Here is a 17,375-nt window from a genome sequence, read left to right on the forward strand (position 1 = left end):
AAGAGAGCCAGCTCACTTAGATCTCAGGGTGCAACCTCAGATTGCCATGGTATGGGTGGATGGTGGCTGCTCAGTCTCCATCCTAGGGAAATATATTCTCTGGTATACTCTGCTTGTTACTAATGACCAGTCTATCTATCTAGCTGTAGTACGATCATTATCTTTTAAAGGCTAAGTGGAGAGCAGCATCTAATTAAAAGGAAATTGGGAATGATGGAAAAGATTTAAGTACAACTGCACACTGCGTAAACATACAATGTTTATTTTCTTGTTTAAATCATTAGGTGGATGAAGGTTGTTCCAAGTGACTCTTGAACACCTAACACGTCCCATTACTCTCCTGCATGCTTTTAATGTGTCCCATTTAACCCACACAGTAGCTCTCAGGTAGGAGCTATTCCAGTTTTCTAAATCTGGAAACAGGGTCTTTGAAAAATTGCCTTAAATCATCTATTCCAAAAAGTGAATGTTAGGACTGGAGAGATGGCTCAGTGGTTAAGAGATCTTACAGAGGACTCCAGTTCAATGCCCAGCACCCACACAGTGCCTAACAAGTGTCTGTAACTGCAGTTTTAGGGGATCTGGCGCCCTATTATGGCCTCCTTTGGTACTACACAATATGATGCACAGATGTACATGCAAGTAAAATATTCACACACAAAAAATAAATTTTGAAAAAAGTTAAGAAGTGAACATTAGTCATTTGGGGGGTATTTGGTTTTAAAAACATTTTTCAATGTTTAAATTTAGTATGGAATGTCATTTTTTAAAAGATTTATTTATTATGTATACAACATTCTGCTTCCATGTATATCTGCACACCAGAAGAGGGCACCAGATCTCATAATGGATGGCTGTGAGCCACTATGTGGTTGCCGGGAATTGAACTCAGGACCTCTGGAAGAGCAGTTGGTGCTCTTAACCTCTGAGCCATCTCTCCAGCCCCTGGAATGTCATTTTTAATGGCAACATTTAAAAAATATATGGCAACCTTGCCCAATAGCACAAATTGGCCTTTGATACACCTTTACTTGCACAAATGGAGAAGAGAGAAAATAACAACATCACAAAGCAGTTTTCATCTGGCCTGATTCTGATAGGGACCATAAGTATCAGGCACATGTCTTTCTTTGCCTGGCTGCTTTTGGATGTACCCTTGTAATATCAGATGTGCATCATGTCAAAGAGGAGACATAAGGCCCTTCTTGCCACTACCAGCAAATTAAATGCTCAGACCTTTCTATAGAGAAATTAGCCATACTCATTTAGGGCTAAGAAATCATAAAATTGGACCTCCCTTTAGGGACAGGAATGGTATACGCCCATTTGAAAGTCTTCAGGACGAATAAGAAAAGCCAAAATAATCAAGTCATTTCACTACTGCCCTGTACTTGCACTGAGACAGGTAACTAACTAAATGTGGACATGTAGTGCTTCCCCGATCATTCCATTCTGCAAGCGCACACACAGAGAATTGCAAGAGGAGTGCAAATACTTCTAAGAGTCTTCGGTTTGTTGTGGCTTTCAGGTCTTCTCTTGCTCCCCAAACTTCCTTGAAAGAAGACAATGTAGAAGTAAGAACTCGGGAGGACAGCTGCAACGGGAAGACTTGTGCTGGTGAAGACACTAATCCTCACTTCCTGTTCATAAGTATATTTCCCTGCTTCTTCATCTTGGTTGCCTATGGAGATTAAAGTCATAGCCACCGAAGTTGTCCTACACATATCAATCTCTCTGAACTCACTCCTGCAATAGCATTTTATGTCTCTTCTGAGGAAGTATGAAGAATGAACACAGGGTTCATGGCACCTGACACCAGAGGATAGTGTTAGAGAAAAACACAACTACAGACACAGTTGACAACCAAATTTTCATTCTTTTATTCATAACATAATTTAGTAAGTGCCCATTTTGTGCTAAACACTTAAAACTTAGTGCTGGGAGTGGGGAGCTGCGTAGATTCCTTTCTGTGATACAAAACATAACTCTCCCCAATTTTCTTTCCTTGACAGATTCTTATTGGGAAACTCCTAATTGTCTTCTCTACAGTTTGTCACTTCACTGTTCTGATTTACTTCAGCCATCGTCTTTGCTACTGGACAACGTTTCTTCTCGTGTCTGAGAAGGCTGGACCTTCTGTTAAACTTTCTCTCACACAGGCTACAGGTATAGGGTTGCTCACCAGTGTGGACTACCTGGTGTTTAATGAGGTGACATTTCTGAGCAAAAGCTTTCTCACATTCCAGACACTTAAAGGGTTTCACTCCTGTATGAATTACTATGTGTGTACGTAAGTTTGTGCTATGAACAAAGCTTTTCTGGCACCAGGAGCACTTATACAGTTTTATCCCTTGGTGTGCCAGGCAATGTTTTTTAAAATCTGAACTCCACCTGAAGGAATGGTTACAATACTGGCATGAAAAAGGCTTCTCTTTGGTATGAACTCTTTGGTGTCTAGCAAGCTCAGAAGGGACTCTGAAGGCTTTCCCACACTCCTGACATTTATAAGGTTTTCGATGCTGTGGTTTACTAACTGACCCTGCCATGTCTTTCTTCCCCAGAAGAGCCTGACCACCTTCCTGTACCCCGAGTGTATCTACATGGCCTTCCCTGCTGGTTTTTTTCTGGGTAGTTTTCTTCCTGGTTTTTGATACTTTTGATGATGATCTTGCTTCTATTTCTGATATAGAGGCAGATTTGGACTCATCATTTCCCATGTCATCTTCTGGCTTTAACCCTGTCCCTATAAAGAAAAGCACCAGTCAGGTGTTTCATAGAAAAGAAAATTTAAAGGACTAGAGAGAATTGTCAATAATTACTTTAAAGAAATACATAAATGAGTTCCTCTGGCCCACGCTGGGAAAAATGGTATCGATCCATAGTCCCTTGGTCCACTCTGTTGAGTACAGAAAAAAGATCATTAAATGGTGCCAGAAGTTACAAAAGGAAATTATGAAAAGTGGAAGAAAGGCAAAGAGGTCTAGGACTCCAGAATTTCAGAATTTCAGAAAGGAACAACAAACAGACAAAAAACATAGCAAGGCACCCAAACACCCAGTAGAAAGCAGAAACTTAAACCCAGTATTTCCCAACTTAAAACTATCTGTAGAAGGCTGTCTAGGTAGACTTACTCCTTCCTCAGACTGAGGGTGAAACCTTTTAAAGTCAGATATCATGCAAACCCGATACGACTCTGAAAAGGGATCCTCCTAGTATTTGTCAACAGTAAGTAGACTGGGGAGTGTACTTGCATTCCATCCCAACACAGACACTTCCCATGAGAAGCTGCTGAGACATAACATGTACAAACAGCTCCATCTAGCGATGGTGTGGCAGAAAGGCCAATGAACAAGAAGTATCAGCATTGTAGGCATGAGATATTTCCTTTAACAAGAGCTACAAAAGTGAAGAAGCAGAGCTAATAGGAGAGACCCAGCTATAACTAGTAACCTGGCTTCGGAAGCCTTTTCTTCCCTATGTTGAGATCCTCCTTCCACAACTGTACGCCTTTCTTGCCTTAGACAGCATCATCCAGAACCCATGGTAGATCTAGCAGTATTAGAGAAACCAAAAGATGCAAAATTAAAGCCACAAAGTCTCTGAAAACAAAACTCATTGGAAGAAAACCACATAAATGTAATAAACAAGCCAGGCGGTGGTGGCGCACGCCTTTAATCCCAGCACTTGGGAGGTAGAGGTGGATGGATCTCTCGGAGTTCGAGGCCAGCCTGGTCTACAAAGCTACACAGAGAAACCCTGTCTCAAAAAATCCAAAAAAGTAATAAACACCCTGCATGTTAAACTAAAAAAAATGTAACAAGCACCCTGTATGTTAAACTAATGCAGAGTGGATGTCTGTTAAAATAGCATGGATAAATAGGACTGGAGCTCTCTTACTGTAATAGATAAAGCTATCAGAATGTACTAAAAAGTCACTTATCAGACTCAGAACCAAGACAGTTGTAACTTGAGTGAATAGCAAATCTGACAAAGGTATAATCACTAAATAAATGAGGTTAGCTAGTCAGTGAGCCCTGGAGATCCATTGTCTCCACCTCCCTGGTATTGTTAATACCATTTCAGGCCACCATATCTGACTTTATGATGTGGTGGTGGGGATCTAACTCAGGTCCTCACCCCTGTATGTTAAACACTTTACCAACTGTGCATCTCTCAGCCACAAACAAAAAATGGGACTTCAGAACTAAGCACAGTATGGAATAGTGTTGGTTATTATGACGACTATAACTTTGTGAAGGTGAGTGACAAATTGATCAAGGGAAGTGAGAATCCATGGAAAAGTTCTAGAATACTTCCCTGGAAAAGCAGAGGACGAAGCTCAACAGTATGAGAGGCGCTGCCCACAGCTTCTGTCTTGAGACGAAAGGAAGAAAATCCATTCAGAATTTGAAAACTGAAATGCAGCAAAAAGAGACAAAAAACCTTAAAGAAAGGATACAATAAATATATTGTATTTCCTCAATAAATTGGAAGATAATCAAAAGCACAAACAAGAACAAAGAAAGAAACAGGAAATGACAGTTGAAGTCTGGATAAAATAGAAAACTACATAAAAAAGTTCTACAAAATGTGTTCCAGTTAAAGAGGAGAAAGGCAGGAAAGCAACAGAAAGAGTGCCAGTGCCACTCTATTCTAGAAAGTTACATCTTGCTAACGAAATGCACGGGAAGAACTGTTGGGAATTAAAAAGGAGCTAAATGGAAGAAAAATGGAAACTACTCCAGCTGCTCAAAGTTCCAGGCTTCCAGAGACAGATTGCCATATATTTGAACTGAAGATTGCACATAGGCAGGCAAAGTATCTTAGCTACTGCTCTACTGCTGTGAAGAGACACCGTGACCAGAGTGAGTCTTGTCAAAGAAAGTGTTTCATTCAGTGCTTGCTTACAGTTTCAGGGTTAGCCCATGACCATCAAGGTGCACAGCAGACAGGCATGGCGATGGAGAAGTAGCTGAGAGCTTTATATCCGAGGGAGAGGGGGGAAGAGAGAAAAAGAGAGGGAAGGAAAAAGGGAGGGAGACTGAGACAGAAAGAGAGAAAGACAGAGACAGAGATAGAAAGAGACAGGGAGAGAGACACTGGGCCTACCCCAGTGATACACCTCCTCCAACAAGGCTGAACTGAACTGGAATCCAGTTGCAGAGAGGGAAGACTGATAAACAAAGGGGTCAAGACCCTGCTGGAGAAACCCACAGAAACAGCTGACCTGAACAAGGGACAACTCTTGCTTCCTAGACTGATAGCTGGGAAACCAGCATGGGACTGATCCAGACCCCCTGAACTTGGGTGTCAGTTTGGAGGCCTGGGCAATCTATGGCCTCTGGCAGTGGATCAGTATTTATCCCTTGTGTACGAATGGACTTTGGGAGCCTATTCCACAGAGAGGGAGGATACTCTCTCAGCCTAGACACACGGGGGAGGGCCTAGGCCCTTCTCCAAAGGATATGACAGACTGTGAAGATCCCCCGTGGAAGACCTCACCCTCCCTGGGGAGCAGAGAGGGGATGGGATAGGGGTTTGGGGGCATGGGAGGAGGGAGGGAGAGGGAACTGCAATTTACATGTAAAAGCAAGCTTGTTTCAAATTTAAATAAAAAATACATTTTTTAAAAATGAAATGGAGGAAAAGACAAACAAAAAGTGGAAGAAATCAATTAATCCCTTAAAGACAATCAGAAAAAAAAAAAAAAACCAATCATACAGGTGAAGGAAACAGTTCAAGACTTGAAAACTGAAATAGAGGCAATAAAGAGAACACAAACTGAGGGGATTCTGGAAATGGGAATTCTGGGAAGGTGAATAGGAACTACAGATGCAAGCAGAATACACGAGATGGAAGAGAGAATCTCAGGTGCTGAAGATACAATAGAGGAAATAGATTCATTGGTCAAAGAAAATGTTAAATCCAAAAAATTCTTAACACAAAATATTCAGGAAATCTGGGACACCATGAAAAGACCAACCTTAAGGATAATAGGTATAGAAGAAGGTGAAGAAACCCAATTCAAAGGCGCAGAAAACATATTCAACAAAATCACAGAAGAAAACTTTCCCAACCTAAAGTAGGACATGCTTATGAAGATACAAGAAGCCTACAGAACACCAAATAGACTGGACCAAAAAAAGTCATCTAACCACATGATAATCAAAACACTAAACATACAGAATAAAGAATATTAAGAGCTGCAAAGGAAAACAGGCAAGGAACATATAAAGGCAGACCTATCAAAATTATGTCCAACTTCTCAATGAGACTCTAAAAGCTAGAAGGTCTTGGATAGACTTTTTTATTATTTATTTATTTTTTATTTTGTTTTTTTTTTTAAGACAAGGAGACTTTTAAAAAAAGATTTGTTTATTTATTATGTATAGTGTTCTGTCTGCATGTACCCCTACAGGCCAGAAGAGGGCACCAGATGATTGTGAGCCATCATGTGGTTGCTGGAATTGAACTCAGGACCTCCGGAACAGCAGCCAGTACTCTCAACCACTGAGCCATTTCTCTAGTCCTTGGACAGATGTTTTGCAAACACTAAGAGACCATGGATGCCATCCGAGACTACTATACCCAGCAAAACTTTCAGTCACCATAGATGGAGAAAACAAGATGAACCAGATTTAAACAATACCTATCCATAAATCCATCCCTACAGAAAGTACTAAAAGTAAAACTCCAATTCAAGGAAGTTAGCTGCACCCATGAAAACAGGCAATAGATAATCCCACACCAACAAATCCCAAAGAAGGGAAACACACATACACCACAACCACCAATAATAAAACCAAAAAGTAACAGGAACTAGTAATCACTGGTCATTATTTTCCCTTAATATTAATGGTCTCACTTCACCTATAAAAAGACACAGGCTAACCGATTAGACATGAAAACAGGATCCATCCTTTTGCTGCATACATGAAACAGACCTCAAATACAAACACACACATTTACCTCAGAGTAAAGGGTTGGGAAAAGATTTTCCAATCAAACAGACAAAGAAGTAAGCTGGTATAGCTATCCTAATATCTAACAAAAGAGACTTCAAAATAAAATTAATCAAAAGAGATGGGGAAGGACATTTTATATTTACCACAAGAAAGATCCAAGACGAAGTCTCAATTCTGAACATTTATGTACCAAATACAAGGCTATTTACATATGTAAAAATAGTATTAAAGCTTAAATCACATATCAAACACCACACATTAATAGTGGGAGACTTCAACACTCCACTCTCATCAGTGGACAGGATTGCCAAACAGAAACTTACCAGAAAAATAAAGGAACTAACAGATGTTATGACTCAAATGGACTTACAGATAGCTACAGAAAGTTTCATCCAAATATACCATGAGTTAAAGTTAGAATTCAACAACACCAACTACAGAAAGCCTACAAACTCATGGAAACTTAACAACTGTCAACTGAATTACCATTAGGTCAAGGAAGAAAGAAAGAAAGAAATGAAAGACTTCCTAGAATTCAATGAAAATGGATGCACAACATATCAAAACTTACAGGAGTGCTAGGAGGAAAGTTCATAACACTAAATGCCTACTACATCAAGAATTTGGAGACATCTCACACTAGACTTAACAGCTGAAAGCTCTAGAACAAAAAGAAGCAAACTCACCTAGGAGAAGACCACAGGAAATAAACAACCTCATGGCTAAGATCAACAAAATAGAAACAAAGAGAACAATACAAAGAATCAATGAAACAAAGAGTTGGTTCTTTGAGAAAAATCAACTAGATAGACAAATCCTTATCCAAACTAACCAAAAGACAGAGAAAGAATATCCAAATCAACAAATCAGAAATGAAAAGGGGGGATGTAACAACAGATACTGAGGAAATCCAGAGAATTATTAGGTCATATTTCAAAAACCTGTACTCCACAAAATTGGAACATTTAAAAGAAGTTGACAATTTTCTTGATAGCTACCACATAACAAAATTAAATCAAAACCAGATAATCTATTTAAATAGTCATATAAACCCTCAGGAAACAGAAGCAGTCACTTAAAGTCTCCCAACAAAAAAAAGCCCATGGACAAATGATTTCAGTGCAGAATTCTACCAGAATTTCAAAGAAGACCTAATATCAACGCTCCTCAAAATGTTCCACACAATAGAAACAGAAGGAACTTTTCAAATTCTTTTTAGGAGGCTACAGTTACCCTGACACCCAAACCACACAGATATGTAACAGAGAAAGAGGATTACAGACCAATCTTCCTCCCTAACATTGATGCAAAAATACTCAATAAAATACTGGCAAACGGAATCCAAGAATACATAAAAAGAATAATCTAACATGATCAAGTAGGCTTCATCCCAAAGATGCACCACCATGTAAACAAACTGAAAGAAAAAACCCTAACGATCATCTCATTAGATGCTGGAAAAACCTTCCACAAAATCCAGCACCCCTTTATGATAAAGGTCTTGGAGAGAATAGAGATACAAGGAACATACCTATACATAATAAAGGCAATATACAGTAAGCCAACATCAAACTAAATGGAGGGAAACATAAAACAATTCCACTAAAATTAGGAACAAAAAATGCTATCCATTTTCTCCATATCTATTCAATATGGTAATTGAAATTCTTGATAGAGCAATAAGACACCAAAAGGACATCAAGGGAATACAAATTGGAAGGGAAGAAGTGAAACCTTTGTTATTTGCAGATATGATTGTATACATAAGTGACCCCAAAAATTCTACCAGGGAACTCCTACAGCTGATAAACACCTTCAGTAATGTGTTGGGATACAAGATAAAGTAAAAAACAATCAGTAGCCCTCCTATATACAAATGATAGGGCTGAGAAAGAAATCAGGGAGACATTACCCTTTACAAATAGTCACAAATAACATAAAATATCTTGGAGTAATTCTAACCAAACAAGTAAAAGTCCTATATGACAAGAACTTTAAGTCTTTGAAGAAAATATCACAAAATGGAAAGATCTCCCATGTTCATGTACAGGTAGGATTAACATAGTAAAAATGGCAATCTTGTCAAAAGCAATCTACAGATTCAATGCAATCCCAACACAATTATCCTCAGACCTTGAAAGAACAATACTCAACTTCATATAGAAAAACAAAGAACCCAGGATAGCTCAAACAACCCTGTACAATAAAGGAGGCACCACCATCCCTGACTTCAAACTCTACCATAGAGCTACAGTAATAAAAACAGCTTGGTATTGGCATAAAAACAGGCATATGGATCAATAAAATCAAATTGAAGGCCCTGATATTAATCCACATACCTATGAACACCTTATGTTTGACAAAGAAGCCAAAATTGTACAATGGAAAAAAGAAAGCATCTTCAACAAATGGTGTTGGCACAAATGGATGTTGGCATGTAGAAGATTGCAGATAGATCCATATCTATCACCATGCACAAAATTCAAGTCCTAGTGGATCAAAGACTTCAACATAAATCCAGTTACACCAAAACTAATAAAAGAGTAAGTAGAAATAGCCTTGAATGCATCGGAACAAGATACCACATCCTGAACATAACACCAGTAGCACAGACACTGAGGTTGACAATTAATAAATGGGACCTCCTGAAACTGAAAAGCTTCTTCTGTAAGGCAAAGGACACTGTCAATTAGACAAAATAGCAGCCCACAGAATGGGAAAAGATCTTCACCAACACCAACATCACTGATGACAGCTTATGCTGGAGAGGATGTGGAGTAAGAGGAACACTCTTCTACTGGTGGTGGGAGTGCAAATATATACAGCCACTTTGGTAATCACTATGTCGGTTTCTCAGAAAAAAATGGGAATCAATCTACCTCAAGACCTATCTATACGAACATTGGGTATATACCCAAAAGATGCTCAGTCATACCAGAAGCACACTTCCTCAGCTATGTTCCTATCAGGATTATTTGTAATAGCCAGAACTGGCAAACAACCTAGATGTTCCTCAACAAAAGAATCGATAAGGAAAACGTGATACATTTACACAATGGAGTATTACTCAGCTGCAAAAAAAATGACATCATGAAATTTGCAGACAAATGGATGGAACTAGGAAAAAAAAACATTCTGAGTGAGGTAACCCAGAACCAGAAAGACAAACATGGTACATACTTGTAAGTGGATAAAGTACAGGGTAACAAACCTACAACTCATAGCCCCAGAGAGGCTAGATAACAAAGAGGTCCGAAAGAGTAATGCATGGATTTCCCTGGGAAGAGGAAATAGAAGTGATCTCCTAGGTAAACTGTGGATGGGGTGGGAGTTGGGCATTCCGTGTGTGTGAGGAGGGTTGGGGGCAGGACAGAGGGGGTAATGAAATAGATATCTTGATGGGGGCATTTTGGGGTTAGGGAGAAATCTGGGTGCCAGGGAAACTCCAAATAATCCACAAGGATGATCCAAGGTAAGACTCCTAGCAATAGTGGTGAGGATGCCTGAACTGGCCATCTACTGTATTAGATTGGTGACTACCCTAATTGTCATTGGAGAATCTTAACCCAGTAACTGATGGAAGCAGAGGCAGAGATCCACACCAACTAGGCACTGGGCCTAGTTCCAGGAATCCTCCTGAAGAAAGGAAGGAGGAATTATATAAACCAGGGATTCAAGATCATGAAGGGGAACTCACAGAGAGCTGACCCGAGATGGTGGGAGCATGTGGAATCTGGGACAACAGTTAGGGAGCCTGCATGGGATTGATCTAGGCCCTCTTCATGTGTGTGACAGTTGTGTAGCTTGGTCTGTTTTTAAGGCCCCTCGTAGTGTGATCTGGACCTGACCCTGGCACTTATCTGCCTTTTGGGAACCTGTTCCCCATGCTGGATTACCTCATCCGGGCATTGATACGGGGAGAGAAGCTAGGTCCTACCTCAATTTGATGTGCCATGCTTTGTTCAAGCCCATGGGAGGCCTACAATTTCCTGAATGGAGATGGCAGAGGAGTGGATGGGGATGGGACTCAGACAGGAAGAGGGGAGGGAGGGGAAACTGGTCAGTACATAAAATAAATGAAAAAAGTTATTTAAATAAAAGAATAATCCTGTTTCACTCCTGAAAGTAAATTGAGGAACAATAAACCTGAATGTGACTGAAGAAAAAAATAAAATAAAACCCTATTGATTATAACAGTGACATCATTGCTTGGGTCCATTAAGTTATTCCAAACCTATCTTCAGCCTTTTTAGAATTCACATATTTATAAAATGTTTGTGTCTTTGAGTTAATATAATTAAAATAAAATTTATATACAAACCCTAGGCTATACAAGAGCTAGAAAGCACTTTTTATAAAAAAGGTTTTATTTATTTGTGAGTGTGTTTGAGCCACATGTGTGCAGTGCCAAGGAGATCAGAAAAGCTGGAGTTACAGGCAGTTTGTGAGCCACCTTGAATGACAGGAACTGCACTCAGGTCCTTTGGAAGAGCAGCAAGTACTGTTGACCACTGAGCCACTTCTCCCATCACAGCTAGAAGAATGGTGACAAAAAAGTGGGAAAATTCTGTACAATAGATATGAAGGCTTATTATACAGTTATAGTAATAGAGTTCCACAGTCACAGACAGACAGTAAACTCCGTCTGGGCAGATGTATACAAATTGCCAACTATCTTTTGACACAAAACAAAGAAGAAATTCAATGGAGGAAGGACAGAACTGTCAATAAATGATGCTGAGGCAATTCAACATTGTAATGGCTATTATCAGTTTTCAACTTGATTATATTTGGAATTAACTAAGACCCAAGTGGCTGGGTATACCTGTGAGGGATTACATTTTCTTAATTAAATCATTTGAAATGGAAAGACCCACTTTTAATCTGGATCTTTCAGGTGGGAAGATCCACCTTGAATCTGGGCCACACCTTCTGTTGGCATCCTGTATAAAGGACACAGGGAAAAAAACCAGCTTGCTCTCTTTGCCTGTTTGCTATCCTGTTAGGAAGCCCATTTCTTCACTAACACCAGAGCACACTTATTTGGGTGCTCCACTGTATACTGTGGAGCCACTGTATACTGAAGGTCAGCTTTCACATCCAGCCTCATGGACTGAACAACTGCTGGATTCTTAGACAGCTGTTGTAGAATATTATTTTAATATCTACAATTGTTTATGCTGTGGAACATTTATTTAATGATGCAAAGATGTGTTGCATTCTTTTATGTTGCATTTGTTTAACTCTGTGAAGCTGTATTACTGTGCCTGTCTAAAACACCTGATTGGTCTAATAAGGAACTGAGCACTGTACAACTGATAGCAAGGTGGGAGAAAGGATAAGAGGGGCTGACAGTAAGAGAGAATAAATGGGATAAATCTGGGAGGAGAAAGAAGAAGCAAGAGTGAAAGTAAGATGTACAGAAGTAAGAAAAGGAAAAAGCCCAGAGGCAAAAGGTGGGTGGGGTAGTTTAGGTTAATGAAAGCTGGCTAGAAATAAACCAAGCTAAGGCCAGGCACTCATAAGTAATAATAAGCCTCTGTGTGTGATATATTTGGGAGATGGGTGGTGTCCCCCCAAATAAGAGCAAAGATCAAAGAGCAAAAAAAGTAAAGAGTAAAAAAAAAAAAAAAAACAACCAACAACAGACAGCCATTATTGAATGGCTGGACCACAGGCTATAAGCCATTCTAATAAAATAAGTCACACACACACACACACACACACACACACACACACACACACACACACACACACACACACACACACACAGTGAACATACATATACAGATATATGTATGTATGCATTCATTAATTCTTTAAGTTCTGTTCCCCTAGAGATCCATGAATAATACAAATACCTATAGGTAAAACAACCAGCCTCAAACTTAACTTCATACTGTATGTAAAATTAATTCAAAATGGCATGGACTTAAATGTAAAAACAAAATAAAACATTTAGGAAAAATTATAGGTATCTAGAGCTAAGGGAGTTAAGAGTTCCAGCCTTCATGGTGAAACCATATACTCTCACAGGAAAAATTCATCTTCCTTAAAATGAAAAACTTTTATTCTGTAGATGTCCATTGGGAAGAAGATAAAAAGAATATTTTACAGAGATAATTACTGCAAGCCAAACATCTGGCAAAGCATTAGAATCCAGAAAAGAGAAAGAGTTCCTGGATTCAACAGTTAAGACACAATCTAATTCAATTATAGTCCAACAGGGGCTTTCTCACGGGGTGTATTTTCATAAACACAGGCCACAGTATATGCCACTTATACACAAAGGGGAAGGGGTATCTTTACCTAGAGAGGTGGCTATATTGCAGATGTTCAGCGTGACATCACTGTAGCATGTCTTCTGAGAAGGACCCAGTAAACCCCGCTCCTCCTCACAACACTGCATTTCTATATCTTCAAATGTCAACAAGACCTAAACAAACAAACAAACAAACAAAAACTGACATATGTTTAGTACTAGCATTGCAGAATCTGTTTGGTCACCTGCCTCTGGATCACGTGGTAGTTTGCGTGCTGAAGAAATTCGTATAGAATTTAGGTGGAGAAACTGAAATGACAGGAAGTAGCTAAGTGGACCAGTAAATAGCCTGTGAAATACCGATTCTCATTCTCATCATGCCCAGTCTAGTTGCCTGGAGAGCATTAAGGTCTAACAAACCCCAGAATACATAGTGGTCACTATAGGTGTTAACAGAAGGAAAAAGCAGGAATGTGGCTTCCTGAAAAAGATGAGAATTACAATAACAAAGGGCAGTCTGACTTCTTCCAGCCCTTCTACTCAGCAGCCTCCATGCCTACAAACACAGCCACAGCTCAGGACATGACCAATATTGTATCGAGCATAGTGGTGTGTTGCCCTGAAGCTATCTTCATCATTTGCTTTCTTGACTCTGACCCTTGTGAAGTGAATTTCTCTTTTCTTTTTATGTGAAAGATAAGGCATGGAACTTAAGAGGCTTTTCTTGGCAGCCTAATTTTGATATCTCCCTATAAGTAAGAAAAACTTTTGTAGGGGAAAGGGAATAAAACAAAGAGAAAAATGAAGACAGGGATGAGTACCAACCTGTCTCCACATGACTTGGTTACAGTAAGAGGCCAAAAATAAACTCTACTTTATATTCTTAGGTTGGTTCATGTAGGGAGGTGATATGCTCCTGTCCCCTGGGGGTATATCTTGGTTCCCCACACAACAGCAGCACCCAGAACATGTCACTAGGAGAGAATAGTGGAGGTCCTTTGCTCTCAGCTAAGGGCTGTGTTTTCATTAGAGGATACCACCCTCAGCACCTAGATTACCCCTATCTCTCTGTGGGCATTTTTCTTCAATGTCTTTTTTCAATTTTGCTTTACATGTTTCTTCTTCCTTTGTTCTCTTCCCCAAACTGTCTAACTTGTGCTTCTGTTCTCCACCCTCTACTTTCGTCTCTGTACTGCAATATGTTTTAGATCCACCTTCCCATTTCTTTCTTGCCTTTTATTTCTGTTTCTAACATCTCAAGTGTTGTATTCTTAGATCTGCTAGCGTAGGCCCACTACCATCAGTTCCTGGCCTTTAAGGCCATAAAAGACTGCCGGGGACTCTGAACTCCATGAAGTGAATGTCAGTACATTATTTTGGATCCAGCCTAGCAATTCTAAATCGTTTTTTTTTTTGTTGTTTGAGTTTACATAATTGGTGTTTTGCCTGCATGTGTGTCTGTGTGAGGGTTTCGGATCCCCTGTACCAGGTGGTACAAACAGTTATGAACTGTCATGTGGGTGCTGGGAATTGAACCCCAATTATCTGGAAGAGAAGTCAGCTCTCTTAACCACTGAGCCATTTCTCCAGCCCCAGCCTAGCCAATCTAAAGGAATGAGAAAATGTGATTAAATCTGTCTCCCTCCCCAAACCAAGACACATCTTCCTTTATCCTATGTCATTGTGCTTCACAAGGAATCTTAATTCTCACCTCGTTGGGCACGGCATCAGGCTCTGTCTGCAAGAATCCAACAAGAGACATGGCCTGTTTGACATCCTCTGGACGATGCTTTCGCACCCAGTTCTTTATTGCCCCGGGCAAAATGTTCAGGAACTGCTCTAGCACCAGAGATTCTACCATCTGACTTTTTGAGTTGGTCTCTGGCATCAGCCACTGATAGCATAATTCACGAAGCTTTTGGGCAACCTCTAGTGGTCCAGATACTTGATTGTTCCGGAAGTGCGGCTGAGCATTTTTGGGAGGGTGAATTTCTGTTTGTGAGCTATCATTCCTATTCTGCACACCCCCCATGTGAGCGCCGAAGCCCCCATCTTCCTTCACCTCACTCATTGTCACTTGCTGTAAGAACAGTTTACTTTTCTAGGAGATAATGTTATCCCCTTGGTGCTACCTTTCAGAAGTGAGGGACCATCAGGTTTGATACAAAACCAATAAATGAATGATTCTTCTTCCTAAGGGCAGATACAGGGGAAGAGAGAGACCAATAAAACAGAAAAATTACATGATAGATTCACTTGCCATTTATTACCAAAGAAAAGTGAAAGAAAAGTAAAAATGCTCCTTTAAATTCAAGTGTCAAATATCATGGTATGCATTACTTCTGATGTTACACTTCTTTTTTTTTCCCCACACTAGATTACAGCATAGCTCAGTAAAGACAAATGCCAAACAATGCCCTCTTTTTTGGTGAAAACTTTAGGAAAAGTTGGTGAATAACAAAACTGGCACCCGATGGCTAAAAGGAGCTCTGAGACTCTCCAGTACTTGTGCATGTTGGTCCGACTGTCACAAGTAAGGTGTATTTGTGGTCCTTTGCCATGTAACAGATAACCCTAGTCTTTCAGCTTCACTCAGTGGAAACCTAACTTCTATGTCCAGTAACTCTTTCACAATAAGTGCAGTTTTTTGCTTCATGGACTGTTTAACATTTTTCCATTTCCACTGTACTAACATGGAGAGCAAAACCAAGACAGTAAGATCAGAGATATCATTAGAGGCAAGATAACCAAATGTATCTCCATGAATGTCCTCCCGCAATGCAAACAGACCACTGATACTTGTGGGATGCCCATCTCTAAAGAGTTTATAAAGGGCCCTGTGCAAATTTGTTCCTGTGCATTCAAGTATGTGTTTAACTTAAAAAAAAAAAAAAAAACCTTACAGCTGCCTTTTGCTTACAAGATATTCAAGTGCCAGGTTATTTTAAAAAGAGAATATGACTGTGTATTCTCCAGGCTAAGGATACCCTTGATGGCCTGATTTCCCAGAGGCAGGCGATCCAGCAGAAAGAACAAGAAAACTCTCAGGAGGTAGCAAGTATGCAAAGACACGGGTCCTTGTTTTGTTCTTTGAAACACAGGAGGTAGTGTGGCACTTTGTAGGTTTTTGTGTCAGCAGAAGCCAAATGGATCTTTCTGTGGTATGATGAGCATGAGCTAGTGAGAACTGGTGACCTTTATGAGTGCAGGGGTGAACATTACCACCCAAATCCACATCAGTAATTCATCGCACTTTCTCCGTGGATCACTGACATCCACAAACACTTCCCATGTGAGCAGCCTGTGTCTGTGCTCTAACCAACACTCTGGTTGCATAGGCACATAGTTAGAAGGTTGCCTCTGGATGTTTGAAGTGGCTGATGGAGTCTGTATTTGATCCTTGCTGAGGACAGGTTCTGAGGAAGGATTGGTAGATAGAACACAGAGGAGAAACAAGAGAGGATAAAGCTTCTCTTCATTCTCTCACTTCTGATTCCTGTCTCTGGTTAACACTCAGAAATTCTGACAGAAATAATGAAACCCACATGTTAAAAAAAACAGTAGTCCCTTTTTGGAAGACATCACAAATGAGATTGTTAAAATGGGCATATGAAGCTCAGGTATGGTGGCACATGACACCTGGCACGCACAGTGAGTTCCAGGACAGTCATGGTTACATAGTGAGAGCCTGCCCCCCAAAAGAAAAAGCTTAGGATAGGCTGTTGAGGCAGTTCAGCTGCTAGAAGCGATCATTGCTCTTACAGAGAAGCCCAGTTCAGTTCGCAGCATCCTTGCAGCTCACAACAGCCTGTATAAAATCCAAGAATTCAATCACCTCTCGGGACAGTGCTGCTCCCACCTCCCCACCACAGGCACACACATGTGTGCCACCCAAAAAAGTAAAATCTTTTAAAAATGGCTTATGAGGAATTGGTAAGGTGGCTAGGCTCAGTGGTTAAAGGGGCTTTCCACTAAACAATATAACTTGAGTTACATCACTGGGACTCACATGGTGGGAGAGAAGACTGCTGCTACAGGAGAGATGGCTAGTGCAGTCAGTGTTGTTTCAGAGGACCTAGGTTTCATTCCTAAAACCCACATGACATCAGACGCGCGACCGTCTTAAACTCCACTTGCACGGGATCCTC

General features: G+C 40.2%; 1 protein-coding gene across 1 annotated transcript; it reads right to left on the reverse strand.

The window, feature by feature from the left end:
- Positions 1-2,030: 2,030 nt before the first annotated feature.
- Positions 2,031-15,298, reverse strand: LOC100769086 (zinc finger protein 75D-like). The gene is made up of 3 exons (XM_027433426.1): positions 14,939-15,298; positions 13,275-13,401; positions 2,031-2,743 (listed from the first exon to the last, which is right to left on the reverse strand). The coding sequence occupies exons 1-3, from the start codon at positions 15,296-15,298 to the stop codon at positions 2,031-2,033; spliced, it is 1,200 nt and encodes a 399-aa protein (XP_027289227.1).
- Positions 15,299-17,375: the final 2,077 nt, after the last annotated feature.

The sequence above is a fragment of the Cricetulus griseus genome, chromosome X (genome assembly GCF_003668045.3).
Source record: "Cricetulus griseus strain 17A/GY chromosome X, alternate assembly CriGri-PICRH-1.0, whole genome shotgun sequence".
Classification (NCBI taxonomy): Eukaryota; Metazoa; Chordata; class Mammalia; order Rodentia; family Cricetidae; genus Cricetulus; species Cricetulus griseus.

Coding starts and splice junctions, on each gene's coding strand:
- LOC100769086 (XM_027433426.1), bottom strand. CDS start 15,298: ATGAGTGAGGTGAAGGAAGATGGGGGCTTCGGCGCTCACATGGGGGGT. Junction 13,402..14,938: donor CTGATGCCGTGCCCAACGAG/GTGAGAATTAAG, acceptor TTGTTTGTTTAG/GTCTTGTTGACATTTGAAGA. Junction 2,744..13,274: donor CAATATAGCCACCTCTCTAG/GTAAAGATACCC, acceptor TTTTCTTTATAG/GGACAGGGTTAAAGCCAGAA.